General features: G+C 31.7%; 1 protein-coding gene across 1 annotated transcript; it reads right to left on the bottom strand.

Annotated features, from left to right (window-relative positions):
* Positions 1 to 1,548: 1,548 nt before the first annotated feature.
* LOC132746500 (kinesin-like protein KIF3A) lies at positions 1,549 to 26,726 on the bottom strand. Its single transcript, XM_060735684.1, is given in 19 exon segments — positions 1,549 to 3,072; positions 4,055 to 4,194; positions 5,337 to 5,402; positions 5,873 to 6,133; positions 6,659 to 6,790; positions 6,976 to 7,146; positions 7,790 to 7,953; positions 13,444 to 13,455; positions 16,051 to 16,149; positions 17,554 to 17,728; positions 18,374 to 18,571; positions 20,196 to 20,335; positions 22,012 to 22,117; positions 23,002 to 23,086; positions 23,920 to 23,930; positions 24,268 to 24,365; positions 24,661 to 24,832; positions 25,820 to 25,909; positions 26,605 to 26,726. Coding segments are annotated over 19 exon segments (2,178 nt in total). The 5' UTR covers positions 26,620 to 26,726; the 3' UTR covers positions 1,549 to 3,029.
* Positions 26,727 to 27,888: the final 1,162 nt, after the last annotated feature.

Here is a 27,888-nt window from a genome sequence, read left to right on the forward strand (position 1 = left end):
TTCATTCTATGCCTTAATTCCTTTGATTTGACAATTATATGAAACGAGTTGTCTTAAGATAATATATTTAACCTTTAGAAAAGCTGAAGGCCGATTTAAGAACGTCAATTCAAGCAAAATTAAACGTTGTGCATATTCCGCGATTGTGGTATTTAATTGGGCCTGATACAGTTTATTTATTTTCCTTTTAAATAAATATGAACAAACATTTTTTTCTTTTAAATATGAACAAAACATCACCTGTTTGAGAATTAGGTGACCTTTGTCATAATTGTGACGTAACAATCCGCATTTTCAGTATTACTCTATTAATTGTTGTTCATTAATAAAAGAACATTACAACAATTATAACTATATTTTTTAAAACCTTTAATCTCAGACCTATGATCTCTTTTAAGGGTCATATACATTTTTTTATTTAGACATATGCCTTGTCCAACAAATATAATTCAAACTTCAAAGTAAAATGGCACAACAGGGCATCCTTATTTAGACATAAGACTGTGTATAATCCATTCAAAACATATTGGATGCTAATCACAATCAATTATAAAAGTGGCAAAATGTAAACAAAGTAGTATTTTAATTTCCATACTAAATACTAATGCTTATTGCTCCGAGATGGCTTTATTATGCATTTTTACAAGATAAGGATTAAAGCATTAATTCTAAAAAACCACTACCGCTTAAATAGCTTAAAATTCAAAATAACAAGTTTCTTTTTAAAAACCTGCTTTTAAATGACACAGCATGGTTTTACATATCAATAGAACTAGTTCCTTCTTACTGTATTCAGCTTTACAGGGGGTAACATTTTGAAATATGATCAAAGACTAGAGATCAAGGGTTTTAAAATCAAGAACCAAACAGCATCCCTCAAATCATCAAGGGTTTAAACATGTTCCAGCAGGACACAGAGTCTTTCAAATAGATTTGAAAAGAGCCCAGGAAGATTCAATGAAATGTTCTACAACACATAGAATGATGAAAAACTATGTCAAACAAAATGAAAAGAAAAACAAATAATAAATTTTTCTGCATAATAAATGTAAAATTCGAAAACTAAAAACAACCATGGCTTCTGAATTATCACAATCATGTCCAGGGACATAACTAGATTCACATATCATGTCCAGGGACATAACTAGATTCACATTTATATCATGTCAAGGGAGGTAACTAGATTCATGTTTATATCCAATCTCCACACAGTGATCTCCCCTTAATTCTTCGGCGTAGATTACAATTCTGCCAAGAGAGGTAATCACTGTGAGGAGTTTGGTTTATATCATGTCAAGGGAGGTAACTAAATTAATGTTTATATCATGTAAAGGAAGGTAACTAGATTCACATTTATATGATATCAAGGGAGGTAACTAGATTCAAGTTTATATCATGTCAAAGGGTCTTGACAACAGTATAATTCTCCTAAATTGATAATCGATGTTGCAACATATATAATTGTCCACAATTTGATTTTAGTTTGAATAAATAAATATTCATTGCTCACAATTACAAATATATGAAGAACAAGACATACTTTGAATGTAAAAAGTTATATTTTAATTTTCAATGATCAATATTTTAATCATGCATATTTACAATATAAATCAGTTTGATACAAAGCACAAAGAGAAATGTACAATAAATTTGAAATTATCACAGCATTATTCTATGGAAAAATAAAATAAAAATAAATAAATCATGGAGGGAATCGCAAAAATAATCATAATCGCTCTGAGAGGTCCATAATGACAAAAAACGCAACAAAATGTATGAGTCTAAATTATGCACTAACTTAATACGGTAAACTGCTAAAAAAATCATCAGCACAACTTAAAAAAAGTTAATGACATGTAACAACAGTATAATATGGATTTACAGGACAGTCCATAATATAGACTTAAGGACCTGCTGAGATTTCTGAATTAATTAACCCCTGAACATATTTAAACCCAAAGTACAAAAACTAAAAAATACTCTGACCAACTTGGGTGTTTTTAGTCATAATTGATTGACCCCTGCCACCAAAAAAGAACCAGTCTAGATGGTGGTTTTATTACAGTCTGATCAGACCAAATACTCAATTTTACCATAATAATACTGCAGAACCCCTTTAACTTAAAATTAACAGATCCAAATTCATAGCAGGGCTATCCCATTACAAGGGTGAAGGTAAAATCTCCCTTAAACAAGTTCGGACAACTGAAATCAAACAAATAAGATTAATGTTGCAAAAATGTTGTTGTAGTATAAGCACAAATAAATTGCATTACTGCAGGTAAGTTTTTATTATCTAAGTTTCAAGTTTTTGCACATGTAAATAACAATGAACCTGATGAGAGACTCAATTCAAAGGTATTAAAAAATTAAAAAAATTATTCAATATAAACAACTGCCATTTACTAAGTCTAGCAACAAACACAACCTTTTTTATCATCATGCAACTTCTATACGTAATAACAGCAGTCACTCATTAAGTGACAATTAAAATATAAATGTGTACATACTTATAAATATCAATATCATGGTAGCACGTTTATGTTTTTGACCGGGTCATAAAATGATACTGTCTGAACAGGGAACATTTGGTCAGCTTTAACTTTTTGTCTTGGTCCAAACACAAGTAAATATTATGTAAGATAAAAATTTATGTTAAATTATACACGAGTTATTCCACTCGCGAGAGTATTCCAAAATTGTTTTGATTGTAAAATATTGGTCTGGATTTTTTTTAAAAATAGACACAAAAAAATGTTAAATATTACAAAAGATTATTAAAAGAGAAAAATTGTTTAGGTAGTATGTCTTAAGAATGAAAATGACATAACCCATGTGACTATGACTGCCAGAAACATAATAAGGGCAGATAAAGTTCTTGAATTCAGCCAAGGATAAACGGGGGTGCCTTGTATATTTATATACGATGATATTTCTGCAACATCGCCTTCGATCAACCAGGTCAGATAAACGCAGCTCCAATACAGGTACATGTCTAGAAGGAGTAAAGCAAATGCTGCGTGATAAAGTCACTGCAGTACAGAGTCTATCTCTGCGTCCTTGTTACGCTTTCTGAAAACAACAACAATAATAATTCAATATTATACTAAAAGATCTCTGAAAAAAAACCCCCAAAAACAACAACAGTAAATTGAATTAATATCAGTGATACAGGGATTTTTGCTTTATTTCATGACATTTTTTTTTTTCAGGATTCAGTGTACTGGACAGTCGCCTTTAAATATTGTTGTAAACTATTTTGTTGCAACAACACTGCCTACTTAGAACAGTGAAAATAACTCCCAACCTTTAAAGGGACACACCTCCAATTAAGGAGAAAAAAACAAATAATAAGAGCTCAGCTGTCTATAGGACAATTAAACAAAAACCTGAATAATGTAGAATTTTCAAAGTTCAAAAAGGGTCATAATTCTGTCAAAATCTAAGTTAGAGTTGTGAACCTTGGAAAGTGCATCTTTAGTGACCTATTATACTCTCAATCAAGTGTGTTAAGTTTCCACAGATTTTCCTCAGTTGTTTTAGATATACCAATCTGCATGCAAAAACTTATTCAAGGTGTGATGCTGATGCCTGGGTGAGAGCAATAGCTCTACCTATTCCTTGAATAATCGAGCTATAAAATAATCTTCATAACCTAAAACTTTGGAAAAATATATTTATAGTTCAAGAGTCGTAAGATTTTTACTATCAGGTATAATTCCTAGTCCCAATGTATCATAAAAATAACACTGATTTGTTCCTTTTCATCCCTGTTATGAAAGAATTAAGTGAAATTTCTGTATATTATAGTTTTTACAGAGTTTATTTCATCTTGATTGTGCACGAAGCTATATCACTATAGCTCTAAATATAGACACACTATGGAATATGTTTCTGCAATCAACCAGTACAAAGCAATGAATGTTAAGTTTTTTTGCTCATGGAAACAATCTGGTGGGCTTGCTGGTTTATGTACTACTTCATTAAAATTTAAACAAAATTAAAACAAAAATATAAAACAAAATTACAAAACTGTATCTTCTAAAAGACTAACTTTTTTGATGATTTTGGTCTCGAAGATTTGGGGCGGCCTGATTTTGGTCGGGATGATTTGGATGACTTCTGCTTCATAGCCTGTTGTGCCCCCTCTGCTGTATAGGCGAGGTAGATGTTCGACAGGTCTGGCTCCTGGCCCTATGTGAACAAAAATGATTTATTAACATTGTTTAGCAATAACATGGGTAATTTTTCCCTAAAAAATTTTTTTTCCCTATTCCATAAAAGTTGTGATTGGTTTTGCCAAGACTGAAATAATGGAAGAGTCCATATAATATATTAAGAGTAGTAAGGGCCAAGCTTAACAATGAAGTAAGCTTGGAGATTATCTGAACCACCCTATAGTCCCCTTTCCTGAAACTAACTACTACTAGTGTCAAATGACAAAACCTAGTCTTGACCCCAGTAGCTCTCAAACTCAGGATCCTATTATCCCAATATTCTTATAGCTAAGATAATGATCTTTTTGATCAATACAGGTTTAAAAATGTTAAACAATATATATTATCTGGTCTACTTTTTACTTCCCTATCTTTATCTGGTCTGTGGTGTCTTGTTTCTCAATTATTACGGTGTATGCACACATCGAACTGCATTTCCTATTCATCATCCATCACTTCTTTCTATTTTCCTATAATCATAGAACTTAATTTTTTATTTTTATCTTCTGGATAGTTCCACAATAATTATTACCCTTACATAAATTATACATTTACCTAATTCAAGTATTTACAACTAACAAAATAACATTTACCCGATATTTTGGTGATTTACACTGATATCACAACATTTACCTGATATTTTGGTGATTTTCACTGACTTAATAACATTTGCCTGATATTCTGGTAATTTACGTTGACATAATAATTAAAAACATTTGCCTGGTATTCTGGTGATTTACACTTACATAATAAATGACATTTACTTTATATCCTGGTGATTTACACTGACATAATAAATAAAATTTACCTGATATTCTGGTGATTTGCACTGACATAATAAATAACATTTACCTGATATTTTGGTGATATACACCTGACAAAATAAATAACATTTACCTGATATTCTCATGATTTACACTGACATAATAATTAAAATTTACCTGATATCCTGGTGATTTACACCTGACATAATAAATAACACTTACCTGATATTCTCATGATTTACACTGACATAATAAATAAAATTTACCTGATATCCTGGTGATATACACCTGACATAATAAATAACATTTACCTGATATTCTCATGATTTACACTGACATAATAAATAAAATTTACCTGATATCCTGGTGATTTACACCTGACATAATAAATAACATTTACCCGATATCCTGGTGATTTACACTGACATAATAAATAAAATTTACCTGATATTCTGGTGATTTACCCCTGACATAATAAATAACATTTACCTGATATCCTGGTGATATACACCTGACATAATAAATAAAATTTACCTGATATTCTGGTGATTTACACTGACATAATAAATAAAATTTACCTGATATCCTGGTGATTTACACCTGACATAATAAATAACATTTACCTGATATCCTGGTGATTTACACTGACATAATAAATAAAATTTACCTGATATTCTGGTGATTTACACCTGACATAATACATAACATTTACCTGATATTCTGGTGATATACACCTGACATAATAAATAACATTTACCTGATATTCTCATGATTTACACTGACATAATAAATAAAATTTACCTGATATCCTGGTGATTTACACCTGACATAATAAATAACATTTGCCTGATATTCTGGTGAATTACACCTGACATAATAAATAACATTTACCTGATATTCTGGTGATTTACAAATGACATAATAAATAACATTTACCTGATATTCTGGTGATTTACAAATGACATAATAAATAACATTTACCTGATATTCTGGTGATTTACAAATGACATAATAAATAACATTTACCTGATATTCTGGAGGTATAAAGTTGTCTATGATGGTCATCTGTAACTTTAATTCTCGTGACAACTGACGTACATTCTCTAACAAACCTTCCATCTCACGTTGATGTTCTTGTTGTAAATCTGCTATCTGAAATAACAAACATTCACTTTGTCTTATCTTTAATTTTTCAAGTGTTTTGTCTGAAGAAATGGAAAATGTTGACTTTTTTATACAGTTTGACCATGAAATGCAAGATGTGGCACATTTGCATTAACCTCATAAATATGCTTTGCAACGATTCGGAGAAGAAAAACTACTTATACAATCTTGTTTCTTCATAAATTAAAATGGAACATAGGACATGTTCCCAATTTAAAGATGTAACAGATCTGAAGTATATTGTTTGTCAAAGATAACAAATTCATTAAAATTATCATATTATTGTCATCACTATCACAAAAAGCAAACACATTAGAATATGTAAAAATATAATTTGAAAATGAATTTGAAAAATAATACAATGTTAAATTGCTTTAGGCCTTATTCTTAAATTGTATCCAATAAATAATCTGGAATGTTCATTTAAGCAGAGAATGCCTTTTTGAAGATAGTTCTACTAACTTCAAGAATATACATGTACGCTAAACATAGCAGGTCCTGTTGCATACTAACCTCAGATTTGGCCTGCATAAGCATTGTCCAAACTTTTTTCAGTTTCTTCGTTTTTCCCGTTATTTCTTCCTGCAGACTTGAATATTTCTCCTCAATGTCCAAACGTTCTTTGCTACAATGTTAAACATACCTCTATGTTATCAGTGACATAATCCTATAATCATGACCCATATATTATAAAAATATTTTTTATTCAAATCAACCTAAACAGATTACAGAGTTTTCATTATTCTTAAGTTTCGGATTAGCTGTGGCATCATGTGTGAAATCATTCAACATCCTAGTCTTACATCACCCGATTGTCTTTTTTTTCTTACCTCTTTTTCCTGTAGCTTGTTGCGTAACTTTTCCTCTACAACTTTTCTCTCCTGTAATTCGAGGGCACTTTCCTCCAGCAATCTTTCTTGTTCCTCCGCTTTCTCCAACAAATTTTCCCCACCCACTATAATCTTCTTCTCAATGGCTGCCAACTTCTGTGCCAGAGCATTCTTGCTCCTCCCTATAAAATATATGAGCCGTGTCACGACAAAACCAACATTGTGCTTTTGCGACCAGTATGGATCCAGACCAGCCTGCGCATCCGCGCAGTCTGATCAGGATCCATTGCTGTTCGCTATCAGTTTCTCTAATTTTAATAGGGTTGGTAAGCGAACAGCATGGATCCTGATCAGACTGCGCGGGTGCGCAGGCTGGTCTGGATCCATGCTGGTCGCAAAAGCACTATGTTGGTTTTGTCGTATTTGTCATATAATATTCTTTACCCTAAATCAGCTAACTTTTATGCAACGGTCTTTTGCCCAGATTTGAATTTTGGTACAGTCCATTCAAAATTTAATGGATTTCATTATCAAAATATAAAAATTGAGCTTCCCAAATCATGCAGCCTGGTCAGACAGTACTGAAATGCTTGTAGCCTGGCATATAAATATAATACAGATAACATACAAACAGAATTGCCAGTTTAGACATATACTTTTATGCAATAGTAGCACTAATACACCTAACTTTCATGCATTTACATCTGCAAAAGTCCTAATATTTATTTAAAACCCCTCACCCTCGAGCTTCTGCAGATGTTAATGCATGAAAAAAAGGTGCATTAAACCTCTATTGCTAAGTAATTCTCAAAACACTGACATACTGGTATTTTTTCAGTTCAGTTTCTTTTTCTAGGAGATCATCTTTTACTTTGTTCTTTTCCTCCTCTGCCATATCTTTTTGTTCTTCTAATTTCCGACGGTCTGCTGCAATTTTGGCCTGAATTTCTGCCATCTTTTCCTTTGAGATATGTTTTCCTGAAAACATCACAGAATTAAAGTCACACTATAAAAGACGATCATTTTAACATTCGATTGAGTTGTTATAATTTAATGCCTGAAATGTCTGGGCTGAAAAAAAATCATCCAGGCCAGAAATAAACCTAAGGTCTGGTTCTTGTGGCCTGAAAAAAAATTGACTTTCACACAGACTGTAATGGGCACCAATAGAAATTAGCTTTTTGCTTCAATTTTGCTTTTCTAGTTAGTATCAGACATTTATTTATTAAGCTATTTAATGTGGAATATAGTAAAATAATGTGTTGGAAATGCCTTGATTCATGATAACATCTTATTAAACAATGTCTTATAGTTTAACATCTATGTTTTTAATGCATTAGAGGCCCCAGTCATTATGACCATTGGAAAAAGATATAAAATTTGAAGTGAAATATACAGAACAGAAAAAAAGGACTGTACACAATGAAATGACATTTTTGGAGTGAAATATATAGAACAGAAAAGGGAATATACACATTTTGTTGCCTCAGCAAGACCGTTTTTTTCTTCTTTAATTAAAATTACAATGGTTATTTTCCTTACCAGTAATTAGCAAGATGAAAAAGAAATCTTAGTACAAACATAATGTTAAAATGACTATAAGAAATACAGATAATAAAAGAAAAACATAAGAAAACATAAGCTTCAAAGCAAATAACTAAGCAAAACAGAGGTAAAAAAAATAGATGTTTTACAACTGCTCCTACATTCAACAAAAAGAGTGACAGACAGGCAAATATTTTGCCCCCCCCCCCACCTATACCCTGAAAAAGTGAAGGCATAAGGCAAAAATATTTCAAAGTTGTTCAATCTCCATGCATGGTGAAAAGAATATTCACTCTCTACAAATGTGAAGCATCAAATATAAAGGTGATAGTTGGGTGTACATGAATATTACAGCTTAAAGATTCACGCCTCCAGAAGAGCAAAACTATTTTCAATACAATCAAACCTAAGAGAAATGCACTAAGATTGTAAGAAAAGTAAAAAGATTCTTATTTCTATTAATATTTACATGTTATGTGCGATTAATGACCAACTTTTCAGTATTTATAACTATATTTCTACTGCTTTACTAATGCAGTAAGGGCTATTTTGCATTTTTGACCTGTTTTTGGCAATTGCATTCTTTTAGTAACTTTACATTATTATACTTTTAAACACATTTTTAAATTTTCATGATAATTAGCATGAATGTGGAGGTGTGCTGCTTTAAAGTGAGCATCAAAGTATTGTTTCTAATCATACATGGTTATTTTTTCTTTTTTTTTTTCTTTTTTTTTTTTTGGCTGGTTTTAACAATTCACCAAGAATGTAAAGGTCATAAGGCGACTTTCAAGCTGTACTGGTGAAGGTTTATCTCAGGTGCCACTCTGTACATTATTTCAGGCACCCAAGTAGAACAATTGACATTCCAAAGTCCCTGGCTAGATTCCAACCCACAGCAGTGAGGGGCAAGTGGTTTGAAGTCAAACAGATGAACGTATCTCTTCTTTAAACACATAACAAATCTCTACAGGTTTTTATACAATTTTTGAGCTGGCTAAAGATCAAAATAAGTATGCTATACAGTTTACAAAAAATATATATGTAAGAAAAAGTAAAAACTATGTTGTACATCCAACTGTCACCTTTTTCACCTCAGGCATCGCAGAAATAAACAGGAAAGTGTGATAATAGACAGAAAAAAAACACAACAATAAAACAACAACAAATATTATATCTACCATCTACTATATGTCCAAAGTTGAAGGAATAAAACAAAAAGAACCGTCTTATGATTTTCAATAAATTATACACTAATTTTATATAAAGGTGTAACACACTATATATTCATCATGTATGGTTTACCTCAATTTTAAAGCCACAATTCAGTTCATGGTATAACAAGTGACCCTTATCTAACAATACAGTACAGCATACAGTAATGTATTTTCCTTATCATGAATCCAAGGAGGTATTTAATCACTGGACATGGATGAGTTTTCAAGAAATCTTAAGCTGCCACTGGTGGTATAAACCGGGTATAAAACATGGAAATCTTTCTGTCAAATACTTTGAAGAGGGACTTTTTTGTTGGGGTTTACGTCTCAATAACACAGTAGAGGTTATATGGTGACTTTCCAGCTTTACCATGGAGGAAGACCTGTGGTGCCACAACATGCATTATTCATACACTAATGAGCATCTGAGTAGAACCACCAACGCTCTGTAATCTAGTTGGATAGCTTCATCACATGAAAGAATCCATTTGAAAGGTGATTGTCTTGGTTAACAAGGGTGCCATAGTCACAAAATACGCCCGTTTACGAAAAAGCTTTAGATGGAGATGGGGGCATTATGGATAAGTGTTATCTAGCAAGCAAGTTTTTATTCTTGGCACTGTGTTGTTAAATGAACCTTAAAACAAATCAATAGGGAAGATATGCACAGAATGTGTGACCTTGACCTTGGTCGCAGGGACCTGAATTTTATGCACGGCACTCAGCCTCACAATGATGAACATTTGTGCCAAATTATATTGAAATCCCTCTATGCATGTAGAAGTTTTGCTCCAGACAAGTGTTTTTCTATGAGCTCTAACTGTGACCTTCACCTTTGACCTAGAGACTTGGTTTATGTGCAGGGCACTACGTCTCATGGTGGTGAACAATTCTATAAAAGTAACATTAAAATTCCTCCATGCATGTAGAAAATATGCTCCGGACAACATCTGGATATTTAATCATCTCCAGTGACCTTGACCTTGCAAATATTAACCTAAATTAAATGTGTAACACCTGTAGTCATGATAGTTACCATTTGTGCTACAATCCATCAATAAATGATGACTAAATGGTCCCTATAACCATCTTCAAATTTTTATCTGAACTTTGACCTCTATTTGTAACCTTGACTTTGGTCGCAGGGATCTGAATTTTGCATGCGACACTCAGCCTCACAATGGTGAACATTTGTGCCAAGTTATATTGAAAACCCCCTATGAATGTAGAAGTTTTGCTCCGGACAAGCGTTTTTCAATGAGCTCTAAGTGTGACCTTGACCTTTGACCTGGAGACCTGGATCATGCATGGAGCAATACATATCATGGTGGTGAACATTTCCATAAAGTATTATAAAAATTCTTCCATACATGTAGGAGATATGCTACAGACAAAATCTGGATATTTCACCATCTTTAGTGACCTTGACCTTGCATATATTGACCTAAAGTACATGTGTCACAGCCGTAGTCATTATAATGACCATTTGTGTTACAATCCCTCAATAAATGATTATTAAATCGTCCCTATGCACATCTTCATATTTTTATCTTTTTTTAAACGGGCGTATAAAAAGTACATGTAATTTAATAACTAAAAAATTCTGATTTAAGATTTTATTCTAGGGAAATACATTTCATTACAATTCTTAATCTTTGAATGAGCTGAACTGATATTTACTTGAAAATTAAAATATAATTAAATTTCTATGAGAAAGTATTTACATTTGATAAGGTAATTACTGTATGATCTTTATGAACAAATACCAAGTCTACAGAACACCATAGTTATCACAGTTAAGAATCTTGACCAATGAATGAAACATGTGTAAATAAATGTTACATTCTTTAGAACATACTCAAGTCCAAGAAAGAGGATTATTTCATGCCCTTTGATTAAATTCTATTTTTAGAATTGAAAATGAAAATAGATCAAGGGGAGTAATTGTGTAAATCATTTATGAACAAAGTAATAACTTTGTTGTCTCCCTTTGATTAAATTCTATTTACAAATTTGGATATTTCATCATCTTTAGTGACCTTGACCTTGTATATATTGACCTAAATTATATGTATCACAGCCATAGTCTTGATAATGACCATTTGTGTTACAATCCCTCAATAAATGATGACTAAATGGTCCATATACACATCTTCATATTTTTATCTGAACTTTGACCTCTATGTGTGACCTTGACCTTGGTCGCAAGGACCTGAATCTTGCACGCGACACTCCGCCTCACAATGGTGAACATATGTGCCAAGTAATATTGAAATCCCTCTATACATGTGGAAGTTTTGCTCCGGACAAGCATTTTTCAATGAGCTCTAAGTGTGACCTTGACCTTTGACCTAGAGACCTGGTTCATGTGCGCGACACTGCTCCTCATAGTGGTGAACATTTCTATGAAGTTTCATTAAAATCTCTCCATACATGTAGGAGATATGCTCCGGACAAAATTGGACGCCGCCCGCCCGCCCGGGGCGTTCCCATAATACGTCCCGTTTTTCAAACGGGCGTATAAAAAACCATAACCACGCTAGATATCTTAAATGGACTTGTTCATCTTTCAAAAGCAGAGTAAATTATGTACTGACTGAAAACTAAACAGTGCAGACCATAATCAAACAGCACAAATGTGCGGCCTGATCTTGGTCCGCACTGATTGCCTAGGTAGAACCGATTCAGTTGCCATTATCAGGCTAAGGGCAAAAGCACTATTACAGTTTTAAAAATATGGAAACTAAGTACTAAGCATGCAACTAAGTATAAAAGTTGCTTTTTCCACTGATAGGCCCATCTTAATTTATGCAGATATATACTGTGACACATATTGTTTATTGAGCCCAGTAATGCTGTACATACAGTATCACAAATTAATTGTATCGTTACACCCTTATTTCAAGTAAAAAAAAAATGTTTATCAAGGTATTTATATATTTCATATTTAAAACTTAACATACTAATCTATATACAGTTAACTCCACTTATAAAGATATCGTTTATAATGATATACTGTTTATAACGCTGCTGTTGCTGCAGTCCAGAATCTTGTTTTCTAATTGATTGCCCCTAGAATATAATGATATTAGGATAAAATGATGAAAATTTGGCAGTCCCCTCAACATCTTTATAAGAATAGTTTGCTGCAGTAACAACCTGATCGGTCGCATGCAAATCAATAAGTCCACATAACGTACTTAAACAAAATAACAATGACATCATTTTCTAGCAGCTAACGTTCAATGAGTTTATTCAACATTTAATTGATAAGTACTGAACATGAAAAGTGTTTACAAGTATAAAGTGACAACCAGAAACCATACAGTGACTCAATTCATAGGATTGTTAGTAATTTTTTTTTTGAAATTGCTAATAATTTCATTTTTTTTTTTTGTACAAATGCATCGCATTCAAAATATTTTCCCGTTCACAACCAGACAACTGATTCTTTACGGTGCTATGTGAAAAGCACTTAACACCGGAAATCTACTTTTACAGTTTAATCCGAAAGACTGTTAGTAATCTTAATTGTAGTTGCGGGAGATCAGACGAGCAATTTCAGAATTGTTACGCTCAGATTGTGTTTCCACCAGAACTCTGCGTCAACTGCGTCCACTCTCTAGTAAATATAACTAGCTAGTTGTGCTATATATATAGGTATCAAGCAAAGGTGCACAGGGGGATAAACAAAATATAATCCTACCTGACTGATCTCCTGTTATCATTATACAATGTTCAATAACAAAATGGTTATATACATATGTTACATATATTATAAGTACGAGGGATGATCAAAAATAAACCGGACTGTGACTGGCAATTGAAGAATTTTCATCCTATCACTTATTGTTATATATCAAACTTAATCGGAAAACAATACCTGTAAACTGATACTATATCTAATCTGATAACGCAAATAGCTTGTCCGTAACAGCGAATTAAAAAACCATGGTAACGCACACCCGGCGCAGTGCGTAAATTCGCCTTTACATGAGGCGCTTTATGCTGCGTGTATTTTACAATATGGCACATTTAGATTTCAAAATACGCCAAAACGTAATGTACCATATCTTTGACGTTGTCAGTAAAAATGACTTCATTTAAACCATATTTATATTTACAATCACAATTCAAACGTCACATGTTAATGAAATACTCGCGTTAAAACTATGTCGTTGGAATGTCTCGAAAATCGATCAATAGGAAATATTTGTCAAATGTAAGACGAGAAACTGTTTAAAACGTAGAAAAAGATTATGGCTATCAAGGGAAAAGTTCCAGAAAGCCACCGCATATTTTTTGATTAGCTTAAAAGATTAAGATAGGATAATAGAGAAATAGAAACAAGAAAGGGGGAGACAGAAAAAAGACATTTTCAAGGACGTTGGTGACGTCAATCGCCAAGACGTTGAAAAATGACAGTCGATTGACCGCGGACATTGTCAACGATGTTCGACAGTAACTACGGAACGGTGCAGTCAACTCTGAGGATCTAAAAATGATAATAGTTAATGCATTAATTACATGTATTGTATTCTTAGTTTACAATTGTATCAATTATTTTCTTATTTTACGCAGTAGTTTTATGGAGAAATTGTGTCAACAATTTAACAGCCACTGTTCAAATTGGCTATGCGTTTTATTTATTTTTAAATAATGACAATTTTGATCATACATAGTTGTATTATTCTGTTATTTTTTCGTATGAATGATACATTATCATTCAGCTCATTATTTTACATTATTTGTATTACATAATATAGTAAATTTCATGGACGATTTTTTCAACATCAAGTTACAGAAGGAAATAACGGAAGTTTGCGTCATTACAGGAGCTCTTTATCACCATTCATTCTATTACAATACAATATGATACCCACTTGAACAGAAATATATATAGGCAGGGGATCCGCCGCATCAATAACATGACTGTACCACATATTGGCCTACTCCGTGAATGGGTAAAAATCTGCTCTGTTAAGGACAATACGCTTGCGACGTCTTTACGTCAATTTTAAAGTTATACCGTGCGCCGCATTGCTTTACATGTGCATGCCAATAACAGCATAACTTTTTTCTTTGTTAATATTTCTTGTTGGTATTTTTTGTATCATTTAGGGGATAGATTACGATTTATTTTCCGTGTATTGTTATGTAAATTCATTTAACAAGTTAAGAATCATTTACAAAGTCCGGTTAATTTTTGATCATCCCTCGTATACAGTGTGACTTTTGTCTAAGGCATTGCCAAACTTTGAAAAACTTGTAAAGAAAAAAAAAATGTGATAATATTACATTTTGTTTTATCATTAATATAATGCATGAAGTTTCCAATCTTTTTTGTCTTTATGGCTTGGGTTTCAGGGCAACACATCATTTCAGGCATTATTTGTGGAGGAATACCGTATACTATCGAAGCCTTAGATTCCAGTCATTAAACAAATAATGTTTTCATTGAATATTAACTTCTTTTTCTTCATAAAGACTTTGTCACTTTAAGTTTTTTTCTTCATAAGGACTTTGTCACTTTAACTTTTTTTAAAGTTAGTATCACAACTTCCGGTTGAGTGAGGAATAAGAAACAAAGAAACCCACCCTAGATAATATAAATGAAAACGACCTAGCAGTACTGTGTCTTATTTTGAAGTTTTTCAAAGTTTGGCTCACTCTGATTAAATATGTTTTATATACATGTACAAAAAAGATATAATTTTTCTACTAGCGACTTTTCAGCTAATCTTGTGAAAGAAAACCTTTTTTCAAAGGAGACTGAAATTTATTCATATAAAAAAAAATTGCTAAAACTTTGCACTAAATATGTACTTAAATACAAGATACATAAAGACTTACTAGTTTCTAAAAAGCAGTACAAATACATCATAACATGTATATATATCTCTCTAATGCAGGCATAACTTTACATTGGTGTAAGAAAGTGTAAGTGATCAGAACTAAGCACTCATTTGATAAGAATTTTTTTCTTCTTTTTGAGTCAAATAAACTGACCTTTTCATTATAACTATGTACTAAATATTCCTATTTTGTATTAAAAGATACAAAAAGTGCTCAACATGGCTTTTTTAACACATTTCAAAAAAAATTTAATGAATATAAATGTAGCATTTTCTTATATCAGAATTGATATCAATTATGATATATGTATATTATTATTATACCCCGCTCCCCACCTGTCATTTAATACTATGACCCTAAGATAGGAAAAATTTGGTGAACAATATATGAATGCTATGTCATACAACTACCTACTCAATGAAAATATCTGTATTTCTCACAAAAATAAATACAATACCTTTCTTTGTCTTCTTCTTTTTTCTTTTGACCTTCACACCATCTTCATTTATAAATTCTTCCTCACTCTCTTCCTCTGACCCCTCACTGTCTGTCACTCCTAAAATACAAATATGAAAATCAATATGTTATTCTGACCCCTCACTGTCTGTCACTCCTAAAATACAAATATGAAAATCAATATGTTATTCTGCCCCCTCATTGTCCGCCACTCCTAATATACAAATATGAAAATCAATATGTTATTCTGACCTCTTACTGTCCGTCACTGCTAATATACAAGTATGAAAATCAATATGTTATTCTGACCCCTCACTGTCTGTCACTCCTAATATACAAATATGAAAATCAATATGTTATTCTGACCCCTCACTGTCTGTCACTCCTAAAATACAAATATGAAAATCAATATGTTATTCTGACCCCTCATTGTCCGCCACTCCTAATATACAAATATGAAAATCAATGTTATTCTGACCTCTTACTGTCCGTCACTGCTAATATACAAATATGAAAATCAATATGTTATCCTGACCTCTTACTGTCCGTCACTCCTAAAATACAAATATGAAAATCAATATCTTATTCTGACCCCTCACTGTCTGTCACTCCTAATATACAAATATGAAAATCAATATGTTATTCTGACCCCTCACTGTCTGTCACTCCTAAAATACAAATATGAAAATCAATATATTATTCTGACCCCTCACTGTCCGCCTCTCCTAATATACAAATATGAAAATCAATATGTTATTCTGACCTCTTACTGTCCGTCACTGCTAATATACAAATATGAAAATCAATATGTTATTCTGACCCCTCACTGTCTGTCACTCCTAATATACAAATATGAAAATCAATATGTTATTCTGACCCCTCACTGTCTGTCACTCCTAAAATACAAATATGACAATCAATATGTTATTCTAACCCCTCACTGTCCCTCACTCCTAAAACACAAATATGAAAATCAATATGTTATTCTGACCCCTCAATGTCCGTCACTTCTTATATACAAATATGAAAATCAATATGTTATCCTGACCTCTTACTGTCCGTCACTCCTAAAATACAAATATGAAAATCAATATCTTATTCTGACCCCTCACTGTCTGTCACTCCTAATATACAAATATGAAAATCAATATGTTATTCTGACCTCTTACTGTCCGCCACTCCTAATATACAAGTATGAAAATCAATATGTTATTCTGACCCCTCACTGTCCGTCACTCAGAAAAGACAAATATGAAAAATCAATATGTTATTCTATTTACATTTTCAGTGAATTCACTTAATTTCTTGGGCATGAAATTTTGTGTTTTTTTTTGTCAAAAAGGGCATTTTCATGGGTTTAAAAATTCTTGGATTGTCTGTTTTTGCAAAGTAATGTGATGCAATTATAACTTACAGCAAACATTGGATCTTAAATTTGTGAATTCACCACGATAAATAGTGCATCACAAATAATAATGATTTTGCAGTACATTATGGTATTTACCTTCTTCCAACTGTTTTCTGAGTTCCTCTATCTCTTTCTGGAACTGTCTCAGTAAAGCGTCTTTAGGATCTTCATTAATCTTAGCTTTGTTCTGGATATTTTTAGCTCTGTTTGCATAACGTAATGTACTGATTGACTCATCGTAGTTGTAGTCCGCTGGACCGATGTTTGCTATCTGTAATATCATCATAGTGAGTTATAGAGATATTTATTTGTGTTAAAAGAAAATATTAATTATATCTCCATGAATTCAAAGTTATCAAAAGCATATTTACCCACAAATATAAGCATGAATTTCAATTCAATGTGAGGCATACCCCTTGGTAATATTTCAGGGACAAACAAAACAAATTTTCTTATTATTCTATGAAATTAAGTACTTCTCAGAAGAAAAAAATCACCATAGAGAGAAATTAGTCTGTATACAAAACAATGTCAAGTCACGATGGTGTGTATTGGTATGTAAAAACATCTATGTGTACTAGCAATGATTCCGTAACTTCAAAAGTAACTTAAAATCTTAAATACCGGTACTGTAAAATATTCATTCACAATCATGTCCTTCCGTACTCTACTGGCATTTTTGGGGCAATGTTTCACATCCATTTATGTAAGATTTCCCTACAGTTCATGTATGTACCTTACCAAATGCAAATAAACAACAACCAAAAATTATTTTTTCTAATTTAGCCAAATGCTAAAATTTCAGAAAAGTGGCATAAAATAAAACCCTCTTAATAACTCTAATATTGACATAAATTTTAGTACTTTGATTCGCCACAGTGACACCTGCTTTAAACTCTTTGACAAAGATAGTTACCATAGCAGTTTTAGAATTCCCGCCAAGTGAATCTTGCAGCAGACGTGTCAGTTTAGAGTTTCTGTACGGTATATGACTGCTCTTCCCATCCACTAGAGCCGAGATCACATTACCCAGAGTAGATAGAGACAGGTTAATCTTTGTAGCTTCTTTTAAACGCTGTCCTGTCGCCCCAGTCTTCGCCTGCCTTTCTGAACCCTGAAAATTCAAGCCCCGAGTAAAATACTACGCCACACAATACAACTACCAGCACACTGAAAAACCTACATATGCACAATGACACACATGAACACCAATGGGTTATGCATGGCTTCTGAATGATCATTTGAAATTGTACATGAGGTGTTTTTTAACAGTACACATGGATAGGTAAAGTTTCATCTTAAAAATAAAATCATTTCACCTACTAATAGACATTCTCAAATTCAAAGTTGGATTAGTCCATTTCAAAAATATTCCACAGGGTAAGAATAATTTAACAATTTGTTATTACTATGAATATTTACATGAAAAATTAACTGGAAACCTTTTATAATAGAGACATTAAGGTTATGACAGTAAAAATTTGAATAACAATCTTTCTATATTTCCAATTTTATTAACTAACTTGGTTTAATTACTTTCTCTCAAACATTTCAAAATAACAATTTTGTTATGTTGACAATACATGTATTAATATTAATGTGAAAGTTTATTTAATTTTTATAATAATTATTGAGGTTTATTTAGAATGTATGGAAAAATTCTCAGCTTTACATTTTGATAAAAACTATGCATGCGGTGTATTGTACTTCCTTATTAAAAGTTGATTTTATTTTTGTATCAAATTTTCATATTAAATGTTAAACATATTTTATTCAGGGCTGCACAATCCTTTGAAAATATGAGTTTGTACAAAGTATGTAAAATGAAACTTTAAACACTTAAAGTGTTCTATTCTGGGCTTAAAAAACCTTTGCCACCTATAGAAGTACAGGGTACTGTATGGAATTATTACAATCTATCAATTCACAAAAAATTATGGTGACAAAGAAGGCAACAAAATCAAATCAAATCAAGTAACAGAATTTATACAGTACTGTAATGACCACAAATTGCAGTTCAAATTCTATATAAACGAACAATATTAATCATAAATTAAATAAAGAAATTTTCAAAAACTAGCTGCAGTTTTAACAATTAGCTTACCACACCACACTGCCTTTTTTTATTTTTCCATACAAACCTTTTTTTTATTTTTAAAAAGCAACTTCAAACTGGTATCTATTTACCAAACAGAGCCAACTGTATCTCACTTACTGCTAAATCCACTAAATGTAACTTCCCAACCTTCAAATGCTGTTTACCATCTATGCCTTTTTCACAGCATTCTATTGTACATGTATAGATAGCGTGTGACCTTGAGCTGTGCTGATTCATGTTTGTGGACCCGGTCACCCCTTAAAATAGTCCAGCATTCTAGTGAAATATACATACAAAAACCCCATATGGCTGAACCACTCTCCGAAGCACTGCAAAAGTGCAACTTTTTTCGTATTTTCAAAGGAATTCGTCTGCCCTTCGAAAGAGATTCCTACAACCATTTTGTTAAGATATATTTCATACACATGTTATCAACAATGCAGCTGGTATATTGGTTTTGTAGAAAACCCAAGTTTCTACAGACTGGACGTTCACTGCAATAAAAGTATAATTAACAATTCTATCCCATCATGCATTGCTCAGTTGAATCATGTGAGGGTTAGGGATAGGAGGGGTGGGGTGATCCTGGTGTTGAACAGACAGCCTTAAAATAATATACACCATGGTTATATCTACATACCGCTAAATCAACTAAATGCAATTTCCCAACTCGGACATGCTGCTCGCCGTCGGGACCTTTCTCGCTGCATTCTATAGTAACAGTGAAAATTGCATGAGATCTGGAGCTATGAAGGTTCATATTTGTGGCGCCAGTTACCCCTGTAATGAATACATATACAATGTTAAACTGCAAAAAATATATTTTTATATATATATATATATTTGCAACAAATATCAAACATGGAAAATATAAGTCAATTTAACAATTGGTTTCGTTTTCAAATACATAAACAAAGGTAGTAAAGAGGATTTAATTAAGAAGTGCTTACTTATCAGACCATGAAAAAACATTAAAAATTTAATACATGTAAATGACTATTAACATGTGGTGTTAGAAACAGTCCAGCTATTACATAACCACAAGAATGTGTTATTTCAAACCACAATTTGCAAACTTAAAATTTAGATATATATAGAAAATCATTCATTTTATAATCTTAATTTATCGTATCATATATATCATTCAATACAGATACTGTTTTTAACAGAATTTTTACATTTTACATTTCATGTTACATTTCTTTAATGTTTAACAGGTCAAAGTTCAGACTTTGCATTATATAGACTTTTGCTTCATTAAAGAAAAGCGTTTATCTTCTTTCATTAATTTCAAAAATATTCTTTCATTAATTTCAAAAATATTGAGAACTTAATTTTTACACACAATTTATTAAAGGTAAAGTAATGAATGATTGCTATGTTATATTAATATTTTAAATATTATCAAATGTATGCAGATTTCTTACATTATGCAAAATATACACAAATAAAATATCTATAATAAGAGCTATCATGGATACCGGTATGTTGTAGCGATTGATTATTATCAATATTTAAAAAAAAAATCAATATTTTGACTTATCAATAAAATGCCTATAAATGATGAAAAAATCACCGAAAATATAACCTGTAAAATAGAAGCAAGTGCCCTGTCCAAAATAAATGTTCAAAACTATGTCATTGTTACTTAATGGAAAGCTTTTGTCTTCACTTTACATACATGAACATGTATTTCATAGCAATGATGACAAAAGATGATTAGAAAACAACAATGTATTATTGAACAGTATACAATAGATTATGCATAACACATGAATTTTCCTGAAATCAAGAAAGTGAAATAAAGATTAAAATCATCGCAGCCATCCTATATCGACATATCATCCAATGACTGACATGCTTTAGACTGAATTAAAGACAGCTCTATATACAATCTTGTTTAATCTGTTTATTTACATATGCAATCATTTTAATATAAATTTTCTCTCTCATAAGTATCTTGAATTTCATTATCAAATCTGTAACTTGAATTCTAGTTCAGATAACCACTTGCCCTCTGTATAAAGTCAAGTCTGCCTGCATATTTGTAAAATCTGATATCCAGCACTACACTATTGGCTGTTTAAATACCTAATGTTAAAGACTGTTCTAATAACAATGGACAAATGAAATCTACATCTGGGTGAGTTCAGTATATAACTTAAGTGGGGTTAGAATAAATCTTATGAGTTAATATATTAAAGGTATAACAATTTACATAGCAACATTTTGACACTAGAAATGTGTCCATAATACAAGGATGACCCTACATTCCACTGTATTGTCAGTCTACATATTGCCAGTGTCATTGACAGACAAGAGCAAATCTATATCTTGACTTCACAACATAAGTAAAGGGAGAATAATCAAATAGAACAATTCAAAGCTGAATTCATGGTAATTTCTATATACATATATAATGATAATGTAGTAATTCCGAAATATTTGGAACTTACTGTTTTTATTTCCCAGCGTCATTATACGATCCATATCATCAGCATTGTTGACAACAAAGGCAGACAAATCTTTGACATACACACCTATATCTGGCCGTTCTTTGACCTACAATATATATAAATAAATAATCGTACTACTCACAACAAAGTGGCATCAATTAATAACAAATGAAAAGTGAAACTAATTTTCGACAAGACTACTGGCACCCAACAAATAGCTGTTTAATACATTGCCCAATCATGCCTGAAACAATAGGATGAAAGGAGGTTTTGCCAATTTACCATTTCATCTCAAAAAGTCTTCTTTTTAATATGGTATTCAAAAAATACCTCTGAACGCCCTTATTGCAATATTTCACACATTTGCTAACTTTTCAAGTAGAAACACGGCTCTCCAGTAATATACCTCCTGAAATACAAAGAGCACAATATCCCTGAAGGGATTGAATATTACACAATTAACCCTTTACTTGATGAATTTCTGTAATGTATTAACCTTGCCTTGAATTTGGAAGAGTCCACTGGAGGTTTTAAAGATTTCAGTATGACAAAACAACAAGATGCCATGATAATCCTGCATCACTCACCTCAGATACATGGCCGGAAAGGTCATAATTGCTCAATGCAGTCATTAATTAGGTCACACTGGGTTTGATTTTTTTTACACAATCTGCGTAATTTTAGATGTCCTCTACAAAATGCTACACACTAAATATCTAAGCTCTAAAAATAAAAGTACTTGTGTTTTACTAAGTAAATCTATCTAAACTAAGATACTCCATAGCCAGGGCCAATTTTTTTACCCCAGGAGCATGACTTGTATATCTTTTGTACAGGTCCATTTACCAATGCTACATGCCAAAAATCTAAGCTTTCGGCATTGTAGTTTTACAAAAGAAGACTTAAGTGCATCTTGCTATAAAATTCTCTTTTTACTTATTTAAGTAGCCCCAGTTAACCAAGAAGTCTAACATGTTGATTAATGAATACCTCAAGTCTTTGGTGCTGGTCCTTGCCAAGCAGATCTCTAACTTCCTCATTGTAAATCTCCAGGTACGAGACTCGAACCAAAAACCTGCAAAACACATTTTATCTTATCACTTTCTAGTAGATACCAATAAAAACAAATCTCATAAATACAAAACTTTCATTAGCTCTTCATCAAAATTTATGTATATATAGCAAGTATATAATATTTAAGCCTTTCTTTTTCGTTTCATATTTCAAATATAAGGTATTCATGAATTAAATAAGAAAAGGTCTACTTTCTTTGATTTAATACAATAAGCATTGTAAGTGGGATAAGAAATAAAGATGTGTACTGTTTAATTTATGTTTACTGTATTTATTATTTTAACTTAAAGATACTCACTTAAACTTTGTTCTAAAATTAGTTCTTTCATATTATGCTCAACACCTTTTGAGGACATTTTCTGGAACTAACCAGTATTAAATTCTAACAAGAAAACATGGCATTGACCAGGCTTTAACATTAAGAGGCTGACACCTAAGCCACTAATCCACCACTGTACCCTACATCTAATCTGAAAATATACCTGGTTACCATCTATCTTATCTGTATTTTTACCTCATTACGATCTATCTCACCTGTTATTTTACCTGGTTACCATCTATCTCACCTGTAAACTTACCTGGTTACCATCTATCTTATCTGTAATTTTACCTGGTTACCGTCTATCTCACCTGTAAATTTACCTGGTTATCATCTATCTTATCTGTAATTTTACCTCATTACCATCTATCTCACCTGTTATTTTACCTGGTTACCATCTATATCACCTGTAAATTTACCTGGTTACCATCTATCTTATCTGTAATTTTACGTCATTACCATCTATTTCACCTGTAAATTTACCTGGTTATCATCTATCTTATCTGCAATTTTACCTGGTTACCATCTAAATATAATAACTCTGTGATATCATTAATGTGTGGTTTAATCGACAACGGATCGTATTTAACCTCGCACAAGTGTATTTTAACCTGTTTCTACCATCTAAGTCTAATACTGATTATTTACACGATGATATTAAAGACATATGCATATTTTGATCACATTCGTGATTAAAATTTAGTTTCACTGGTAGTGGTTGAATGATATAGATGGTCAATTATCTGGCAATTCTTACCGTAGTTAACACTAAGGTAGATGCAATAGGATATACTAGAACTGTGTCACGTCCTGCTGATAAATACTTTTGATTATAATGACTTAAGATATTGTGGTAAGCAAACTGAGTTAGGTATGACTCCTCTAAGTTCAGGTACAGCTCTGACACCCTCCATAGTGAATGTTTTCCCAGTCCCTGTCTGTCCGTATGCAAATATTGTTCCTGTAAAATATTTTAAACACAAACATTTTATACCTTTTCTTTTAAATATTTAGAAAAGATTGATTACATTTTCCATGAAGCACATAGTATTGATAGTCAGGTTATTATTTTCACACAGCATTTGCAGAAAAATATTTGAATGTTGTTGGTGCTTTGCTCAAAATCATTATCAAATATAATATTTGGTGATGTTTTTCTTCTTCCTCCTAAAACTTTTAAAAGAAATGTAATAATACAAGCTGAATATAATTATCTTATTATTATCTTTTTCAAAATCAAATGAACAAATATATACCATTATATCCCTCCAACACAAAATCCACAATTGGTCTAGCTGTTTCATTATACAAGTCTAACTGCTTACTGTCTGGGGCATATACCTGATCAAATGAGAACGTTTTTGGAGGTTCTCCTTTATTTGTGTGATCTTTGTGTTCAACTGTGATGTTCTTTCTTACTGTATCAACCTGGTTATTAAGAAAATAAAATGATATCTTATTCGTTTAAAGGGAATTGGTCTACAAGGCACAGTTTTCTTACGTACCGGTATTTAAAATTGGATCCAAACAATAGAAATGTACATTTTGGAAGTTCAAATATTTCTTGAAAAATAAAATATGTTAGTAAAGAATTAGATGGTTTAGTACAACATTTATTTAAATTTTATTTTATAAAGTGCTATGTATATATGTCCTCCATGGTTTGTCATCACATATGATACTATTATATACTATCCACATAATTATTTGTGAAATTACTGACCTTTCATTTTGGACCAATTCACTTTAACCACTGCTAATGCAATACATTGTACACTTTAAATACATTTTTAGTCAATTGACCTTTTCGAAAACCTAGCTAAACGTACATTTCGGATTTAGCTCTGGGGAATTACACCAAATGAAGTGCAAAACACTATTACATGATATTTCTATTTTTCTATCATTATTTTGCTGTTTAAGGTGAAAAAACTAGATGTGTTTAAAAAGTATCAATGTTCCTTTAATATCTATTGCAAATTTTTCAAAAAATAAATTGTTTATAATGAAAATCAATAAAATTACAACAGTCTTAGTGGCATCTTCCATAATAAATTTATTATAAGAGATATTGTAAACTTTAAAGCGATCACACGGAAGCACTAAAATCAGCAAAATTACATGAAAATTGCAGACTCGGTTTGATTGAGTCCGTACATGAGGTAAAATGATCCCTCATTCCCCCTAGCACCAATTTTTCACTCTTAAAAGTGCTGGAATCAATGATCTCGAAGTAGCAGAAAAATATAACAACACTGAAGTGAAGTATGGGTCAAGTCTAGTTTCATTTCTTTGGTTTGAAACTTACCGCAGTGACTAGTAGATGAGCAGAAGTCAGCATTTTAAACCACAAAGCCCAGATACCCAGGACAAAAAACCAACATTTGACAAATTATTTCATATTTTAATTTTTACCTTGACAACCTGTGTACATCCTTGGCCTTTTTCTGTATCATTCATAGGACGACATCGGACGCACACTCGCACATTGTCATTCTCCCTCTCCTATTAAAATATATCAAGTTAATGATGTACATGTTTATCTTATACATTTTGATGACTTATTGAAATAAATCAGCGAGATATGAGTTTTGATGAGTTACTGAAATATATCAGTGAGATATTATTCATACTTGCCATCATACAACTACTTGTTATGATATTAAGTGAAATATTCAAATTTGTTATTGTAAAAAAATAGTAAGTATTTACAATGATAAAGGATCTAATGACATCTTATTTGTAATTGGTATGTACATAATTTTGCATTAATGATTATTTGGCACAAGATTTTGGATCTTGTTTGAAAAGTCTTAAAGCAACATCTATATAACAGAACAAAAAAATAAAAAGAAAGTTTGTTTGTTCTGAGTAATACAAGTATATATCTCTATTTTAAGTGAGAATTTTTTTATTATGAAATCACATCTTAGTGAGATATATAAAAATATAATTAATAAATATATATTGTAACATGTTTACCTAAATAATGTTATGACAGTGTTAAGCTTGATTATAAATCGATTTAGCTTTATATAGAATACCAATTACCATGATCAAATACAATTTAAGTTAACAATTCAATTTTAACATAGCCTTAAGTTTATGATGTTGATTTAGAAATATCTTGAATACACAGAGGTCACAAATGCAAAACCAGTAAATCTGAAAATAAAATAATGTAAGTAAAACACTTTTACCAAAGGTATCCTCATTTTATTTCAGTCCTTAATGATAATCTGTTTAATATGTCAAATGCTGTCCTAACTTTTTAAGGAATGTCAAAATTTGTAATGGCTATTTTTAGTATGCATGTCATTTAAAATGAAGACGGTCTTGAACAATTGTTCGTAAATTTCAACCAATCAAATAAAAGGATATTTTAAAACATTGCTCTACGTAACATTTTTATAGTTTGTAATCTCACATACATACAAGATATTATATATTAAGCTCAATGGTATTCTTTTCTTTAATAAAAGTGATCTCCATAAACTGATAAAGCATCTAGGTAAAAGTTGGAAAATTGAAAAATCCTGAATTATGCAGTTTTTCTATAGTTTTACATAGGAATAAGAAGGATTTCAGATGACTGAAAATTCTGAATTTCAGGAAAAATCCTGAAAACTTTTACCCATGTAAAAGATACATATCAGCATCAGTACCATTCCCCCACCCACCTCATTAGCATAAGGTAGAACACAAATTATTTTCCGCTATTCCTGGTCATATTTTTATATAACGATACATATAAAAGCTATAAATTCATGAATAAAAATAACTATTATACCGGCATCGTGACAAATAAATAGAATCTTTAGTTTTCAGTCGTTTCCAATTTTCTAAACAAAATATTTCTGCAAAAATATTTACAAACAGGTCTGCACTGAATACGGATTTTCTTTTGATTGGTTAAAAATCAAAGGACATAGTCCACGGGGGAGGAAGTGTTACACGAAGGATGGAGTTCTTATGATAACTTGTTCAGGAGTTCTTGTGATAACTGTCACGGAGTTCGTCGGAAAACATCTGTATATACTACAGACATACTCGTTAAAAATGGTTATTTTCATCTTTCCAAAATGAGTTTTAGGTGCTAAATTAAACTTTAATGATTACGCTTGTCTTACATCGTTGTATTATGCCAAAAACTAATTCACAGGCCATTTTTAATCGGCCTCTTGAGCTCAAATCTGGTATTTGAGTATAATTTTCAAATTATATGCAAATTCAAGTTTTGACCTTGATTTATTTCTGGGTCTTCATCCTTGCATACATAATTACCTAATTATAATGCAAATTGCATAACAATAAAGCACGCGGCAAAGACACAGATTTATAGCCGATTTTCAAATGTCGCCGGAGGCTTCTTTGTGATTAACACTGAAGATGTCACAGACGTTCTATGATAACTTTTGTTATTGGCAGTGTGTTCCTTGCGCTAAATCACGGCAGCGTTTTTAGCGTTTTAATTATTCATTGAG

Source organism: Ruditapes philippinarum, unplaced genomic scaffold, assembly GCF_026571515.1.
Source record: "Ruditapes philippinarum isolate M1 unplaced genomic scaffold, ASM2657151v2 ctg4798_1_1_1_1, whole genome shotgun sequence".
In the NCBI taxonomy this organism is placed as follows: domain Eukaryota; kingdom Metazoa; phylum Mollusca; class Bivalvia; order Venerida; family Veneridae; genus Ruditapes; species Ruditapes philippinarum.